Raw genomic sequence first — 17,182 nt, 5'->3', positions numbered from 1 at the left:
CACATCTGGCCTGATTTTGGTTTGGGTTATATGGCCCAGGCTCATAGAAAACAGGTCTTGCCCAGATCTGGCATCAAGCTGGCACTTCTGACTGACTGGTGTCATGGTAGGGTGTATGTCAACCAGATGTGGGTCAGGTCTGGCAATGATGTCACTATTTATGTTCCTATTTTCCTATTTTAGTTAGAAGACCCAAATGCCATGTTGCAATACTATACTGCTATGGTAGCCAATGTTTCAAATGCAGGTTTCACAGGTTTGTGAGTTTACACTTTACCCAAAACCTAGTGACAGTTTGCTCATCTTTGCCAGTGGGTGGCTGTAGCTCAGGAGGTAGAACAGATCGAACCACTAACCTTCCGATCAGTGGTTCGATCCCTGGCTCCTCCAGTCTGCATGTCAAGAGTGTCAATGTCTATAAATGCAGTTAGGAAGCACTCAGTTTAGAGAAAGTGTGTGATTGGGTGAATGTGGCATGTTGTGTAGAGCACTTTGAGTAATCCGGGAGAGTAGAAAAGTACTGTATAAGAATCAGTCCATTCACTGTCTGAACAGAGTTACTTTTGCACTATTATGTTCCGGCACATGTTGTTATTACATGGCTTGATTAAGGTACACATTAGGCTGACATCTGGGGCCAAAGCTGAAATTGTTCTGGGCCAGCACAGGGCCAGCAGTGTGTCTGCAACTGGCCCATGGCTGCACACAACTTACACATTGCACACATACCACAAAGAATGACGACCCTTTGGTGGCCCAGATCAGGTTTGCCAGAGGTAATCCACACATGGGCCAGCACAGGACTACCAGTGTGTCTGCAACTGGCCTTGTGCTGGCCCATGTGTGCGCCACCTTTGGCAAACCACATCTGGCCCACCAAAGGGTCGTCACTCTTTGTGGTATGAGGGCCATGTGTAAGCATACCAATTTTGCTATGTGGGTATAAGTTGTAGAAAATGGATGGATGGATGTTTTATTATGGCACCAAAAACCACTTGATTAGCATTTGAAAAAAACAAAACTGTGGTTTGGTTTGAAATATGGCTTACAAAATTGACCAAATATATTAAAAAAATGGAACTAACCAAATATGCTTTAAAGTAACAACACGGGGGCCTGTACAGGCCACAAGTCACTAGGTCCATCATTGCACAGAGACCAATATATACCTTGTGCCTCTGACATACCTGTGAAACTGCCAATGGTTCAAATGGTGAAACACTTTCAGTTTTATAGTGTTTTAGAAGGTTATCATTTTCCTTTTTTTTTTCGCTCATATGCAGACTATTACCTTAATATGAACTTTTTAAGTGCTCACACATTCCAGTTGACAATCAAACCACCCCATCATGTTAGAAGGAAGGAATTCTATAACATACAAAGCAAACAAAGGTCTATCTCCCCCTTTTTTAAAAAAAACAAAAAATCCAAAACAGCTACCTTGTTTTATCATGCATTCTTGTCTTAGCTTTAGAAGAGGCAATGTATATAATCTTAAGGGTAACCCTAGACTCAACTTTCTTCTGGATAACATCAGCAGATTTTATAAGAATGAAAAGGCAAGTCCAGACATCAGCTGCTACCCATGAGATGTGTCTCTCAGGTTCATGAAGAGCATGAAAGTAAAGACCCCCTGTCAGACATACACATGCATTAAAAGTGTTTGGAAAGTATACTGTGGGTAAACGCTCAAGATTATTAAGTGAATATAAGTCAGAGTAGAAGTAAACACACAGTGTTGGATCCACGAAGATGATCATGAATAAACATGTTTAACAGTCTTTTGCGAGTAAACATTTGCAAATTGAAAGTTTCAGGCTTTTGTCTGGAGGGGCCTTGTTGTGTATCGTGACAGTCGTTGGATCTGACACTCGACCGTTGGAGGGGTTCACACTTGACCACTAGTAAGCCTACTTTCAAGGATGCACTTCTGCTGCACCTGGGTCAGCAAAATGAAGGCAGCCATGTATTTAATTGGGCGCATTGCATGCCAAACAACTTAAACTTTGTTTAATATACAGTGAGCACATGTTGCACATTTACTTGATGCTGAAAATAATTTCGAGAGCTCATATACTGTATATGATTACAATGAAACCTGATTACTGGGAGTAGATGTTTTCCACTAATGGACGATTCAAGCAAGTCCAGCACAAAGTCACAGACCATGTAATGTCCAAATCTCCCCTGGGATTAACAGTAGCACAAAAACCGCCCTCTGGGAGATTCAGGGACTGAGTTTTCATGGCCAGGCAGCTCCTGTAGGAGGACTGTGTAGGTGGGCCAGTAGTTTTTAAACACACCGGCTTCTCATGTTATGTTTCCCTTCTGTCTTGCCTAACTGCCTTTGTATCAGTGTCCTTGTTACCAATTTGTTTCCCCCTGGATGTAGTCTACGTTTACCTTCCTGGACTGAAGTTTTTCTACTGTCCCGGAGATTTTTGAGTTAAGAAGTTGTTCTTACCAGGAACTGCAACATATGGAGGACTGGTTGTTAGACCAGTCTTAGCTGGACTGCATAGCTGAACAAAGACTAAAACCTGCAGACCAAGATGCTGAAGTTAGAGTTCATTCTCTAGAGACTCACTGCCGAGGCAGCTGACCTTATTGTCCAGTGAAACATGCTCTCATTTGTCGAAAAGTCTAAGTCTGTGAGAAATGTTTGAGTTACTTGAGAGTTAATTTTAACCCTGTAACACAAGACAGCTTGCTTCTGTCTTCACTCCAGCAATGAACTATATTTTGCTTTTATGTTATCCAGCAGCAGAAAGTGTTCAGCATGCCTTAAACACACGACAGAACACAAGAGATGATCAAGTAGCATTCACGTTGTGAATTTAGGTTTCAGCTCATTGTCCTGATATCTTTACCTTTTCTATGAGATAATCTTAGCTGTCTGTAGCTCTGTAAGTGTGTGTGTGCTGTTCTGAGTTTCATAGTGAGGAAAATCTGACTGTTCTGTCATGTTTAAAGGTCTCCTTTGACATTTATGTTTGAGCTTTAGGGTGTTGGGATTAGCAGTACAGTGTAATACCTGTGTCTGCTTGTCCAAATGTACTCACGTGTTCCTGTTAACAGTAGTTCTTCGCCGCGTGCACGTGACTATGTTTTGTCTCTCCACGTTCACCGTTACATCACTCGGCTTCTACTCTGAGTTTTTCCCCCGCTGATCTGCAGCTTAGCATCTGTTTGCACATATCATCCCTCATCTTTAAAGTCTGGGTGTGGACAGAGGGAAGTGAACAAGCACCAGTGCCCGAGCACATCTCCGCCCTGCTCAGGTGGAACCTGGATTAGAGCCCAGAAGTGAGGATCCCGGGGGCAAAAAGAATCTGAATCAGTGCTCTCTCATTGGACAATACACCAGGAAGAATTTGTGGTTTAACAAAAGAAGGATAACAGACCCAAATCAAAAGTTGAAATCTGAGAACTGAGATGCACAGACTACTAATCAGCATCAAATCTGAAGTCTCTCCTTTGCTTTTCTTTCTTTTGCTATTATTTTCTAATTCCATAGATTTCCCATCATGCTTGCCTCTTTTCCTTTAAAAAATCTTTTAAAGATTTCACTGTGAGTAGGAAAAATGCTCCAAATCACTTGCTGTGCTTCTATTTTTAGCTTCTTGTCTCTTTAGCCTCTTTAGCCTTTAACCTGAGCACCCTCCCTATTTTTTATGGCTCTCCCCCCATTTCTATCCCACTCTTTCTCCCTTTTTTCTCCCTCTCTTGTTTCCCTCTCTGTTGCCCTCCTTCTGTCATTGTGATTAGACCAATAGAGGAGATCAGAGGGAATAAAAGCATGACCAGCACCAATGACCTTTCCCCTTCTTCTCTCTTTCTCTCTCCCTACTCTGTGCCAAGCTCACTTTCTCATTGTTGTGAATTTTCCTCCACTTTTCTTTCTCTACAATCACACAATGCAGCAGCAGCAGTTGTAGTACTTGTAGCAGGTGAAGTTGGCAATAGTATTCTTTGGTCTGTCCTTCTCTATTAATATTCTTCGCTAAAAATATTTATAAACTTTATCTTCTAGAAAAAAATGCCTAATTCCAGGAATCTCTCTAGTTTTATACTCAAAGAAATTTTAAAGGCATTTGGATTGGAGCTTTTGAGCGAACGTCAACCTTGATTATTGCTCTCACAGTCTGGGGTCATATGATCTAATACAGAACACACTTAAGCTCCACCCTGCAAACTTTCAAACCTCATCACAACATATCCTCATCCACATCTGTCCTCTTAGTCTCCATCAGATCTCAACTGATTTCTTTCTATCCCTCTCTCCAGTTCATGAGCAGTCAGTGAAATGTCAGCCAAGACCCTCGAGTTTGACCCTGGAGAGAGGTTCAAACAGCTGTTTCATATAGAGCATTTTTCTTGGGTTCACACAGAAACAATCAAGACTGCAACACTTTATTTGAGCAGGTAACAAAATTTCAGGCATCATCAATAAATTCAGAGATCCATACGAGCACTCGCAGATTTCGTCTGTCTCATCATTGGACCCATAAGCACGGATGGATGTGTTTGGGTTTCTTGACGTTTACAGAGCCTTGTGTAGTTTAAGAATCATGGGTCAGCTTATAAAGGTTCTCTCTCTCTCGCTGTCTCTCTCTGGGTGGCCTATAAACTCCAAAAGAGCCGTGTGATGTTCCATAGATATCTCCAAAAGGTTAATCTGCAGTTCACTTGGAGTTTATAAGCTGCAAAATAGACATGTTCAGGTCTGTGATGACCGGGGAGTCTCTATCATCTGATGCATTGTTGTTCAGTGCCAACAAACTGACATGAAGTGAAGATTTTTTTTAGTTTTTGGCCCTCTGAATAAAAATAAACTCGCCTCTGAGGTCCACATCATTACAACTGAAAACCCTAACCCCAACCCTTTATTTTGGAGAAAGGCAAACTGGACTTTTTTGGGAAAACTAAACAGTTTTTCATGAGCAAAAGTTATCTTTGTTCCTTGACAATGCAATCTAACAGAAATAGAAAGTGACATATTCTTATTGGATGGGATTAGAGTAAGGGTTAAGGTTGGTGTCTTGACTGATGATGACCCAAAAAGTCAGACAGTTAAGGTCAAGAATCAAACTTTATGAGCTTTTCTGCAAATTTCTGCAGATACTACAACATATAAACCAAATTCATTTTTTTTTTACCATTAATATGTAACAGATATAATAAAATCCAAGTGTATGACTGAAGAGTTGAAGTTGCGCCTTTCTAGAAGGTAAATCTGCATCTGAACGTCTTTTCCTTCAGTATTCATAAGCAGTAAAAGATGTTTATCAGCGTTTTGTATTGCATGATCTTTGTTTCAGTTTTTGTAAGTTCATAGGATTCATATTCTTGAACTTGAAATCCGTTCCAGTAGTGGATGTTCATATTACATATTAAAAGTAATCCCTTTGACCTGAAAGGCTTTAGACTGCTCTGAATGATCAGTTTCAGACAGCTTTTAGACATCTTAGGCACACCAGCTACACCATCAGCCAATCAGAGGAAAGTTGTCTCAGGAGACAGGAGCTAAAACAGCTTGTTTCAGAGAGAGAATGGACTGCATCGAGGCACCGAGATAAGATAAAGAGGGATCAGTTTGAACTGTGAATCATGCAAAGCTACTCTAGGGCACTCCAAGAATAAATATATGTCATTTAGAAATTTACACAAAAGGGTCACTTTAAAGTGAGATTGCTTGTTAGTGAGATTAAAATGAAACTTTATCTATTATAATTTAATTTTTTTTCCATGAAGACCGAATCTCATATAGAAAAGCTCCCGTAAATGCAGATCACCAGAGGAGTGTTTTAGAGCTTTAATAGCCGAACGTCACGCACACTGAACCTGTGTTGAGTGCAGATAAATGAGCAAACAGAAAACTCATTTGGAAGAAGTCAATGCACACATCAGACATCATTACTGTATGGACTCTGTGTGAGCATGCTGCTTCTCTTACTGGCTGAGTTATGCTGACATGTGCTTCTCTCTGCTGCTGTTTCAGAACCATGAACAGCACTTTTAGTTGCATGCCCGATAGTTCTTCTCCTTAACCTGACCATGTGAGCTCTCAACTGATACCATCCCTACCTAATACACATGATAAAAATAATCATAATAATAATGAAAAATACCCAACAAATGTTATAAAAAATCGGCAAACTCCTCCCATCCTCAATCCCGAGAATCAGCACAACCCTAGCGTGCCGTCACATGGCGCAATAATAGTAATAATAACTGTTGAATCGGAAGTTTCTCTCACTGAAAGTGTTTCAGGCTTATTTGTACGCTGACATTAGAGCAGATCTCAGATTGTAACTTGAACGCTGGTTTAACCTCTTAACCCCCAACGCCCCCAGATACGGGGGCAAAAGGCAGGAGATCGGTTAGGCGTTGGGGCTTAAGAGGTTAAAGCTGGTTTGTATTACAGTTGCGGTCACGTTGGGTTACTTTCAGGTTTGAGGTCACAGAGAGTTCAGTCTGGCCTTCTTTAATGCTCGGTGGCCATCAAAAAAAGGTTGTGTGAAGCACAACCACACAGCGTCCTGGAAGCCTTGTCATGCTTTGAAAAAGCAGTCCACTCTGATTATGATGGGCTGTTAGTTATGGAGTATAATTAGTCATGCAAAACTGATAAATGCAGAGCCGCGCTTCTTTAAAAACACTGACAACACTTTGGATTTCATGTTGTGAGAACCTTTGAATCCTCCCAATTCAGCGTAAATTCAGGAGGCTTTACGAGCCAAGCCTTTAACATGCCAATTGGTACGTTTTGTTATTTAAGCGAATAACACAGTTGGATTACAATTAGATTATTTCCATCCATAAAGCTTTCATTTATTCACTAATACAGACTCTCTTATTTGCCAAATATGAAGCCTCGCCTCTGGCTGAGAAAGCAAACAGGTCACAATGACATTATGATGGCGCCCTGCAGAGTGAAGGGTTTCCCCATCACTGGTTCTGCAGTCTTGGTTCAGTTTTGGACTTGTCACAAGTGCAACAGTGCAACTGGATAATAAACACCATACAGAATGTGATGGCACACATCATGTTTGGAGAATACATCGAAAAATTCCTGCACTTCATCAATAAGCACATCTGACTTCTCTAAATCCACCTTAACAACTTTTGACCTCTTTAAAATTACATCAAATTTGTCAGTGTCTGGCAGCTGCTGCAGCAGCAAATGTCTTGCTGATTGTTGCCATATTTTTATCAAGGTGTTTGAAGTGGTGCTCTTGCAGCAGCGTGTTCAGTGTCATACTTTTATACCCCACAGTTCCACTAAAATTAGGGAGAGGATGTCTCGCCCACTTTGGATAAACACCTGAAAGTTTGATCTGGAACAGCTATCGCATATCTCATGCATTTCCCAGAATTTCTTTCTAATTTGTCACCTTCTTATTTCTTCAGGGTGGAAAGTTTGATGAGCCATGTGACGGCTTGGACTGCAGCAGAGGGTGCAGGTGCTTTCCAGAGAAAGGAAGCAGGGTGAGTCTTTCACAAGTTTTCAACTGTGTACTCTCCTCTGGAGTTCGGGGGAAATGCTTTCCATTTCATGTCCTCTTCACTTGTTTAAGTCCAATAACAACACCTGAGAAACGTATCGCTTGGTTTTTAGGGATGTTTGAAAGACTTCTACTTGGTAGCAAAGTCTGTGTTGAACACAGTTTCTCAGATAGTTGATGGATCTGAGAAGTTCCTAGTTCAGCTAAACTCTTATTAGTAGATATTTAAAATTTATTGTTAAAATCCTGCAACAAAGTAGTTTTAAAGTTACTCGTGTACATGTACATTTCTCTGTACTTTGCTTCTAGAGAAAGATGTATGTCTAAAATCAGTGGAATACGAACACATCAAAGTATCATCAGAAATTATAAGTTGCCTAAGACAGCTCAACTGTGTTAAACAATAAAGGTGGTCACACCAAATATTGTCTTTCAAGCTTGTTGATATTGTAGAGCCTGTATCTTTTCCCTTTTCCCTACTGCATTTCTATATGTTTATGCATCCAAAATGAGGGCTGGCTGAAGACTCTGGCACAGTTTTGCAAAAAGAAAAAAACAACTTCAAGTTTCACAGTTGTTCACTCGATGTTAGGAACTATTAAACACTCCTTTATTCATCTAGAGTCATCGTCGTTATCTTACTTAATCTTAATTTTGTTATCTGGCAGCTTTACAGTCACACAGAGGAGAGTTTATTGTACTGATAACTGCACTGATCCTCTTTGAGGTTTCAGTTAATTATGGTTTTTACTCTGAGGAAACAAGTACATTACTTTAATTTAATTAAGGAATAATTACCTCGAGGCTTCAGTTCCAGGCCTTATCTCTCTCCATCGTACAGCTACATACATTAGTGCCCAGAAACATTATCGCTATTTGACACGTATCAAAGCGACGCCTGTATCAGACTGTGTAATGCAAGCTCCGACAGTCCTCATCAATAGCTGTAAATGTGGTTTCTCCAGAAGACGAATCAACGAGTAAACATAAAACAGCATGTGGCTCCGGGCGAGGAACTTATTTTCTCATCATCGCTACCATGAAATTAACAAGAACATCCAAACAAAGGCTGGCAGAATATGATGGAATCAGCTCACTGATTAGTGGTGATGACACATACGCACAGTATATATCACCCGTCATCTGTTTGCACTTCAGTATTGAGCAAAAGAGCAGCTGACTGATTTATGGCTGGAATTTAAGAGGAAAGTTTTAAATGTCAGTGTGATCCTGCTGGTCTCTAATAAATTACTGTACGAGGCTTTAAAAAAGCTTCAGCATCATCGGGCCAGACGGGCGAGTGCTGTAAACAAACACAAACTCTCTAAAACAACAGAAGGTGGCGATATTAATGCTTCCAATACAAACCGCTGCTTTATTGGCAAGATTTAAAAATGAGTAAATCACAGTTGCTACAGCAATAAAACATCAGCCGTAATTTTAAATGTTGCTTTTGAGTCAGAATCGACCGAGTGCCGGCGTTAAAAAAAAAAAAAAACAGTACACAACGAGTGCAGTGATAAGATTGACATTTAATCTTATCTAACTAAGATGAGTGTGTCGTAGATGCTAACAGTTGGTAAAGACGAAATGTTTCAGTGTTTTTTGCTTTGACATTTTTTTCCCATTTAAGAAATGGGAACCTGTTACATATATATTTCTGAGAGTTCTCATTTTATGAAACAGGGAATATTTAAATGAAGAGCACAAACTGATTTACTCATGTTTGCAACAGTTTTCTGCCAATTGTTTCTTCATTTTTTTTGTGGTTAACATTGAAATGAACTGCTTAGAAAACAGCACAACCACACCTATGAGCACTGTTTGAGGATTACACACTATTTTACCCTGCTTTTTAAATCTTAGACTCTTGTCACTGCTCTTTGAGCTCTACTTTATTCCAAATCAGTAACTGAAAGTGCACTAGAAGAAAGGGAAAGTGTCATTTTTTAAACTTTTTTTTATTCCTCAGAAAAATCCTAGTTATCCTTGGATTTTTCCCTCTCAGGCTACAAACTGGGTTGTTGATGGGTGAGGCCACCGGTATTACCCTTTAAATGAAGCATGAAAAAAACAGTCGATCTATCCATCCAAAAATCCATAAATCCATCCGTCCTCTTCTGCAGAGGTCGTCTCCAGGTACTCTTGCTTCCTCCCACAGCCCAAAGACATAGATGTAGTCGGGTTGGGTTAATTGGTGAGTCTAAATTGTCCACAGGTGTGAGTGTGAGTGCAAATCAGTGAGCATAATCCAAATATTAAATAGTGAAACGCAGCAAAAATCCTTTTAGTATAAATAAATAGGATTTGGTTATTGCTGCTTATGTAAAATAACCCTGTTTTTCTTATGTTAATCAGTGAATCGTGCTCTTCAATAAAACAGCAAATTATTATTAGATCATTTCCAAAATAAAATCCCTGCTTAGACGTCCTGACTAAAGCCAGACTAACTGTAAGCTCGGTCTCTTTCAGCCTTTATCCAAACAGCAATTACTGTCTGACACAGCAGCCCTACACTTACTGCCTGTTAACTGTGCACCACTTTAGGTAAATAACATAGTGACGAGTGTCGCCTTACCCATAGGTAAATGTAGGTAAATGATACAGCTCAGGTAATGCCACCTACCTCTGCGCAGCCCCTCTGATAAGCCTAAATGACACAGCCGCTGTGTCTTTAACTGTTACTGTTGGGAGCCGTTTGAGCGGGAAGGTGCTCATTTGTCTCTTTTCAGTTTTACTTTTGTAGTTAGAGCTCAGAGAGCTCAGGCATGCTCCCGATAACGGCCATAAACGGACGCCCGACTGCGTTCTGTCAGCTGAAGCGTTGAACACAAAGTGAGGTATATAGGAGACTCGAGTTATGTCACAAAGGAAAGTTTTTAAATCTCTGTTTCTAAACTTAAAGCAAACCAGTGCTCATAGACTTAAACATTAGCTGTTTGCTTTCAAGGTTGTTAATCTATAAAGGAATTAAGGGAGCATATTTATGTTTTTGCCTTCAGTAAATGTTATTTATGTATGTACATGTATACAGTATCTAACAAATGATTAGACCACTAACTAAACCCAATGTTTATGTGACAGCTGCCCTAAATTAACTGTACTAGTAATCGATTTTGAATGTTTCTGTAATGGTTAATCCAGGAATAAGTGCAACATCCGCAATTAAAATTGTGTTTTTAATGTAAAATATAATTATTATTATTGTAGCCATGAATTGTTTAAATTCAATTAAAGCGCAAAACGTTTGGGAGCCGTTGGGTTAGAAATGACAGATGAATTCCTTCAGGTTTCATTAATGGTCCAGAAAAATAAAAACAACAAAAAAATACTGTTGAATGTTGAAAGTCAAGTACAACAGAAAAATAGATAAACTGGATTAGTTAATTATTGGTGGTCAGTAAGTTGTTTTTAAAGTTCACATTAGACCAATAAAATATAAAGAAATGTGGGCTGGCTCAAGACTTTTGCACAGAACTGTGACTCAGTTTTGAGTGTAAGTACACTCCCACCTCAGTGGGACTCTAAAAACAGTATCCCAGCATCGATCATCGTCAAGCTCATACATGTAAACATTCAGACAAGTAAAGAGATATTAAATATTTCACAGATCATTATCTTTAATTGGGTTTTAAGATCTTTCCCAATATTAAGTGGAAGTTCTGCTTTCTTGCATCTGCAGCCTCGCAGGCCCCCCTAAATCCTCCTGAAGACATCTCTAATGCTCTTTACCTTGTAAATCCCACTTTAATGGCTTCTCTCCAAGTCCCTGTCACAGCAGTGAGATGTTTCTACAGTCTGTCAAATATCTTCCTCTGATTTCCTCTTGATAAGTTTGCTTTGAACGAGAAACAGTCAGCCGGCGCTGTCAGGATTTCAGCCGGACGTGGATTGAGTTTATCATCCCGGAGCTGTTTCTACCCCAAACTTTGTCAGCTTTTATTAACATAGTAAAAAATGGATGTGCTGATATGAATCAAAGATAGCTGAGGGTAACTGACAACGTTTAAATGTTGTCACGTATGTTTTGTGCAGATGTGCTCTTGAACCCTTAAGGGGAACTTTTATGTTTTTCTTAAATTTCTTATCTGCACACAAGGACGTCTAAGAACCGGAACAAATGAGGGGGTTTATCAGGAGTTCATCTCACAAAGAAAAAGCAGCACTCTCTATTTACCAGATACTTTGATAGTGGAGAAAAAGCACAACATACCACGAACCATCACTCTTCCATGCATCAATCTCTTATCAGTTGCTCTTTAAGCTGCCTTAGTTTGCCCACAGCTGCTGCACATCAGCACGCTGCATCTTATGTAGTGTTAGCTTATAGCACCTCATTGAATTCACATAAATTCCACCTACACCATAGCGGCATAGTGATGTCCACATTTGCAATGTTACTGCTGGTGTCGCTACATTGATCCGCCTTCACGAGCAGAGCTGAGCTGTTTATGTTGACTGGAGTTAATAACTCTTGGTCAGTTACTTGAAAAACAAAAAGATTTCGGAAGAGACTAGACGTGCGGTAATAGACACCGATCGACCACCAGAGGAAGATATTTTATTTGAAGCCAACATGAGAAGAATCATGGGAAAACATTTAAAGAGACATCAAAAACACATTTACATGTAAATACAAATCCGTCACCAAGCTTAATTGTTTCCAGTGTAGAAGGAGCCTGGGAGGTACTTCATACCTTCCTTGTATTACCTCCCCCTGCTGATACTGTAACGTGAGCATGCATGTCCGTTTCACGCTTTGGAGAGGCAAAGCTTGACATCTACACGGTTGTGGACCAGCGTCTATTACACGCTGTGCCGTGATACTGGGTTGGACTGAGTCTGCACACGTACTGTCGCAGCCCTGAAAAGCAGAAAAAACTGCACCTTTACACAACCTGTTGCATTTGTGCAAACTAGATACAATTCATTACAATACAGCTATACTTGTGCTAATGAATGGACTGTAAACGTACCGTACTGTGTTTATATTACTAACAAGCAGAAACGTGACCTCGGTTAAATTACACCCTCTATCCCATTGTATTTTAAAGTGTGACATATGTGACACAGCATATGAAAACCAGGCCAAAAGGACAAGTTTTCAGTTTCATTACATTTTTTTATGATTCCTAAAACTTTACAATTAACATGAGAAGATGGAAAAGTTGCCAGCATCACCTTATAACTGAGAGGTTTGCAAGACGAGGTTTTATTTGCATTTTATCCATGAGAAACTATTCAAAAAACTACAGTTTGAACACAGATATGCAGACAGCAATAAGAAACACCAGAGCGCAGCACTGCTGCAATTCTTTGGTGGGTTTTTTCTGTGCTGTGGCGCATGTTGGGAGTTGAATATAGAGACCAGTAGAATCTCTTATAATATATGTGAAGCTACAGCTAAGAAGAGCTGGTGGAAATGAGGGAAATGCATAGGTTTAGCGTAGCTCTGTTCAGTAGTAGCATAAGTGCTCAAAGTGGTGAAACAGATGAAGTAGAGCAATCTTTTTTTAAATTTTCCTTAGCTTGTTATTGTTGAGTTTCTTTTATATTTTCACCTGTTGTTCAGTTGAGGTGAAACTGCTTATTTTTGATTAAGTGTAACTATCTTCTTGACTAAGTAAGCCCCACTTAAATGTAGTCTGCAGTGTGGGAAGTTCCAGATTTGCAGGAGCAAATTATTATTAAAACGCCGACTGTTATTATATTTGGGATTCAGTCACCCAAGTGCTAATCATGTTACCTAGCTACATGTAAGTTTGGCCAAGTTTTGATGGCTTTAGAGCGCATCTAAACTATGACAACATAAATGGCTTCTTATTTTACACAAAAGATGAAGACTAAATGATCGAACTGCTTTAATAGGAGGTTATTATTCCTGCACTTTCCCCAATTTCTCCCTCCAAACATCCAGAAAGACAAAAACTTTACACTGACTTTATTAATAAAATTAGTTTGGTTATCCCTTTTTTCTTTCTGTAAGTCTTTGGAAGTTCCCCTCATTCAGTAAATCACTCGTTTTAGAACGTGTGATGTACAGAGTCTCATTTAAAAAAATGTGTTGGGTGCAAGTCAGTCGTTGACCTTTTAAATATTTGTGATACTTGCATTTGTTGTTCGTGTTTTCCCATGGCCAATTTTTTTGGCTCATACTTACCCACATCTGTGCTAACAGCACTTGAGGGCACTGCATTTACCTGGAACAGTGGGCCGAGCCAGCATGCCTGGGCGTAAAAATATCAATAGAATAATCTTCAGCAAATAAATGTGGCATGTAGCAGACATCTGGTAATAAAGAAAAACAAGTACAAAAAAAACAACCTAATATATCTTCCCTGTCAGCTTTGCAAACTTAGAAAGGATAAAGAGGCTTTTATCAGTGGCATTACGTAACACACCAATGTTTTAGTTTTTAGTTTCATTAGATTTGCCCAAAGGCTTCAGCTTTTCTTCCACTTAAAAAGTCCTGAAGCTCTGAGAGGATACAGAGCAAAAGTGTGTTCACATGCTTCCGTGATGTTTTTTGTTCGGTGGATTTAACATGTGTCAGGTTGGATCTATTAAGTCCAAAAACATCCTCTCCAACTGGGTGAACCTCGAGGGTCAAAGGGCAGCCCTGGGGACGACAGGATGGTTTGGTTGGGCTTTTCAAATTAAAGAAAGATCAGGAAGCATGTGTTTTATTTAATTTTGTCAAGCCTTCATCTGTGCTGATCAGAAACAGAGACAGAGGGAAAAAGACTTCCTGATTTTGCTGAGGGTCCAGAGGGGTCAGCTCAACATTTTCTGTGTCGTGCTGGAGTGAAGCTCTCCACACTGTCAGCTGCAATATGTGACTTAACACTGGGAGTGAGGGGCTCACTCAAGAGAAAGACTGCAAAGGCTGATGCTATTAAAAGAGTCTCATTGGTGCTACAGTCAGGTCCAGCCACCTCCTATCTGCAGCCGGGTGATTGGGTTATTTAGCTTAAATGAGGAATCTTTGAAGCTCAGAAGTGATGCAGCACAAGCTGAGATGTTCATTTTTGCATCAGCATGAGATGGGGTGACTTTACTAACACCCCCCCCCCCCCCCCCAAAAAAAAAAAAAAAAAGAAGTAGTGACTAAAACTGTTAAGATAAACAAACTTATCATTCTTTGAGGTTTCATACACACAACAGGGAATCAATAAATAAAAAGACATAAATATTTAAAATGACAGAGAAGGTTCTGGTAGCTCATTGCCCAGACTGTTCAGTTTGTTAACTGTAACTGCTAAATAAAACGACATTTCTATAGTAGAAAGAGAAAACCATGAAAAACATTTCAGTTTAATTGTTTATTGCTTAATTGCTCTGTGTAGTACGAATGGTTTCAAGCAAGAAGCTTGAAGACACTTTGTATATAGTTTATTTTATGTAATTTTTTACTACGATTTACTACGACTAGTGAGAACACACATGAGGTTTAAGGCCTGGACAAGTTTGAGAAGATTTGACTCCCTTGATAAGCCCTTCAATTGATGGCCTAGAAAAGGTTGGCAGATACGGTATCATTTCTCAATCGTTATCCTTTTATCTGCGGTTATTAACAGCTGATTCCAGTTATCAGTTTTAAGGATGGGCATGGTGCAACTTTAAATGATGGATGTATTTGTTTTTTTATGCTGTTGGCTTGCCCAGGCTGTCAGAGGTGCTTATTTGAAGCCTCTAACATGCACATTTTTTTTGCTTCAAGTTGGTTCAAATGAATATGTCTTTCAGTGTCTGTCAGTCCTGACAGACTGCGCCAAATTTGAAACTCTGTTCAGGAGAAAAGAAACAGACACACTCTCTGTCTCGCATGGAGACAGACAACAAAAAGGGTGCAGGGATAAAGGATGAATGTAGAGGAAGGTAGAGCGTCTACCTCGGCTAAAGTGAGATGAAGGCAGAGGGATGTGTGTCACGGTAGGATGAATCCCCTATGAGGCCGCTCGATGAAAGGCTCCCTGAGGCCTTTACCTTCAGAAAAGATAAGGACACACTGGTCAGACTGTTTGTTCGTAATCCCTAAACAAAGGAGGAGGAATTGGCAGAGAAATAACAGTTTCAAAATGGATTAAGTTTTCTATCACTGCCACAGAGAGATGGTGTCATCAGAGGTTAAAAAAGAAAGGGTAACGACAGTGGTGTTGATTTTGTTTCAAACCACTGGAAAAGGAAAGAGAAGTAAAATACTTGAGAGAGAGTGTGCACGGAAGTTCACTGTTTGATAAAGAGAGGATACAAAGATCTCAGCAACTTGAGATTTTTGTTTTCTTTCACTGTAGCCTGATCTGTGGTAATACAAAGAGAAAAATACTATCAGCAAACTAAAACTTTGGATGCAGAGAAGTCTGTTGTCAGGTGGCAGGAACGTCAAAAACATGTGATACAGCCGCTGTGTCGACTACTTTTGCATGTGCACTTGTTGGTTCATCAGCTAGCTATAGAGAGCACAGCAAATGTGCTCCAGTGCAGTCCTCCAGAGTCCCGACAGTGTTGCTCGACGTCTATGATCGCTGAGCGTCTGTTGAATGCTGATTGGTTGACAAGCAGACAGTGACAGCAGAACTCCCCGAGAATGGCAGAAGTGTGAAAAAACATCCAAAACATCCAAAAATGCAGCTTGAAAAGTACAGATTGTGGCCCACAGACTGCGAATAAAATGTAAAACATGCTACCGCTCCTGAACCATGATTTCCCCATAACTCAGACTGATCGTGGTAGCTGCGGCTGAATTATTTGTCATTGCCGATATTATAAAGAGAAAAGCCTTGAAAAAATGTTCTATATGAAAAGACCGAAGAGAGGGGAAACACACACAGAGATAATCAGTGTTTGCAACAGAATGAGAAAAGCATGAATGATAACTTTGATCTCTCGCTTTTCTGTTCCTTATCGTTCAATCTGAAGATTATTAAGTTTGCGTGCACGTCCCTGACTGAGGGCTTGTGCACAAGTGTAGCTAATAGTGGTGCACGCGTGCCTAAATCTCAGGTATTGCTATGTGTGTGTGCGACATATATGGTGATGTTCAGGACCAACTTATCAGCAGTGGCCTGTCATACAAACATCTTCCCACACACACAGGTTTCTGGGCCCCAGTGTGATATTTTATCAGGTTCCCCCTTCAGGAAGTCCACCAGTTAAAGTATGCTGGTGGGTTTTGTTTAGGCTTCATCTTACACACACACACACACACACACACACACTTGTAAAATAGTGGTAGAGGGGCCATTTTGGCTCCCATTGTCCAGAATATCTCAACATACAAAACCCCGCCTTACTCATCTGTCAGTCGGAGTTGAAATGAGAGCTTTGAACCTGCGTCTCGCCTTGAATCGCTTTATTCAAACACACGAACACCTGACACTCATAGCCCCTCCACTCCCCAAGAAGAGGCAGCCTTTACTCTAAAAAAGGTCAAAGGTCATAGCCACCACAAAGACTAGAAAAGAGCAGAAGGTCAGGGGCACCAGGATCACAGACTCACAGACACACAGAGACAAGTGTGCGTGCGTGTTTTCATGTGCGTGTTCAGAAAAGCTACTTCCCTGACCTCTGCAGCCTGTTTTCTGTCACTCCTTCGTTTCCTCATCTTCTTCAGACTTTGAATATTTTATTTTTGTTGTTTCGTGTTAAATCTTAAAGACAGAGACTTGGACACA

General features: G+C 40.2%; 1 protein-coding gene across 3 annotated transcripts in view; it reads left to right on the top strand.

The window, feature by feature from the left end:
• Nucleotides 1-17,182, top strand: part of col4a6 (collagen, type IV, alpha 6) — a 145,206-nt gene that overhangs the window by 70,864 nt on the left and 57,160 nt on the right. For all 3 annotated transcript variants that reach the window (XM_087835292.1, XM_087835288.1, XM_087835284.1), the window contains exon 4: nucleotides 7,414-7,491. In XM_087835292.1, coding sequence (XP_087691418.1) covers nucleotides 7,414-7,491 — 78 coding nt within the window. The remainder of the gene's footprint in view (nucleotides 1-7,413; nucleotides 7,492-17,182) is intronic.

The sequence above is a fragment of the Neolamprologus brichardi genome, chromosome 3 (assembly GCF_056152115.1).
Source record: "Neolamprologus brichardi isolate AB-2024 chromosome 3, ASM5615211v1, whole genome shotgun sequence".
NCBI lineage: Eukaryota > Metazoa > Chordata > Actinopteri > Cichliformes > Cichlidae > Neolamprologus > Neolamprologus brichardi.
Note: the sequence above shows the minus strand (reverse complement) of the source record. Positions and strands in the feature narration are given on the sequence as shown.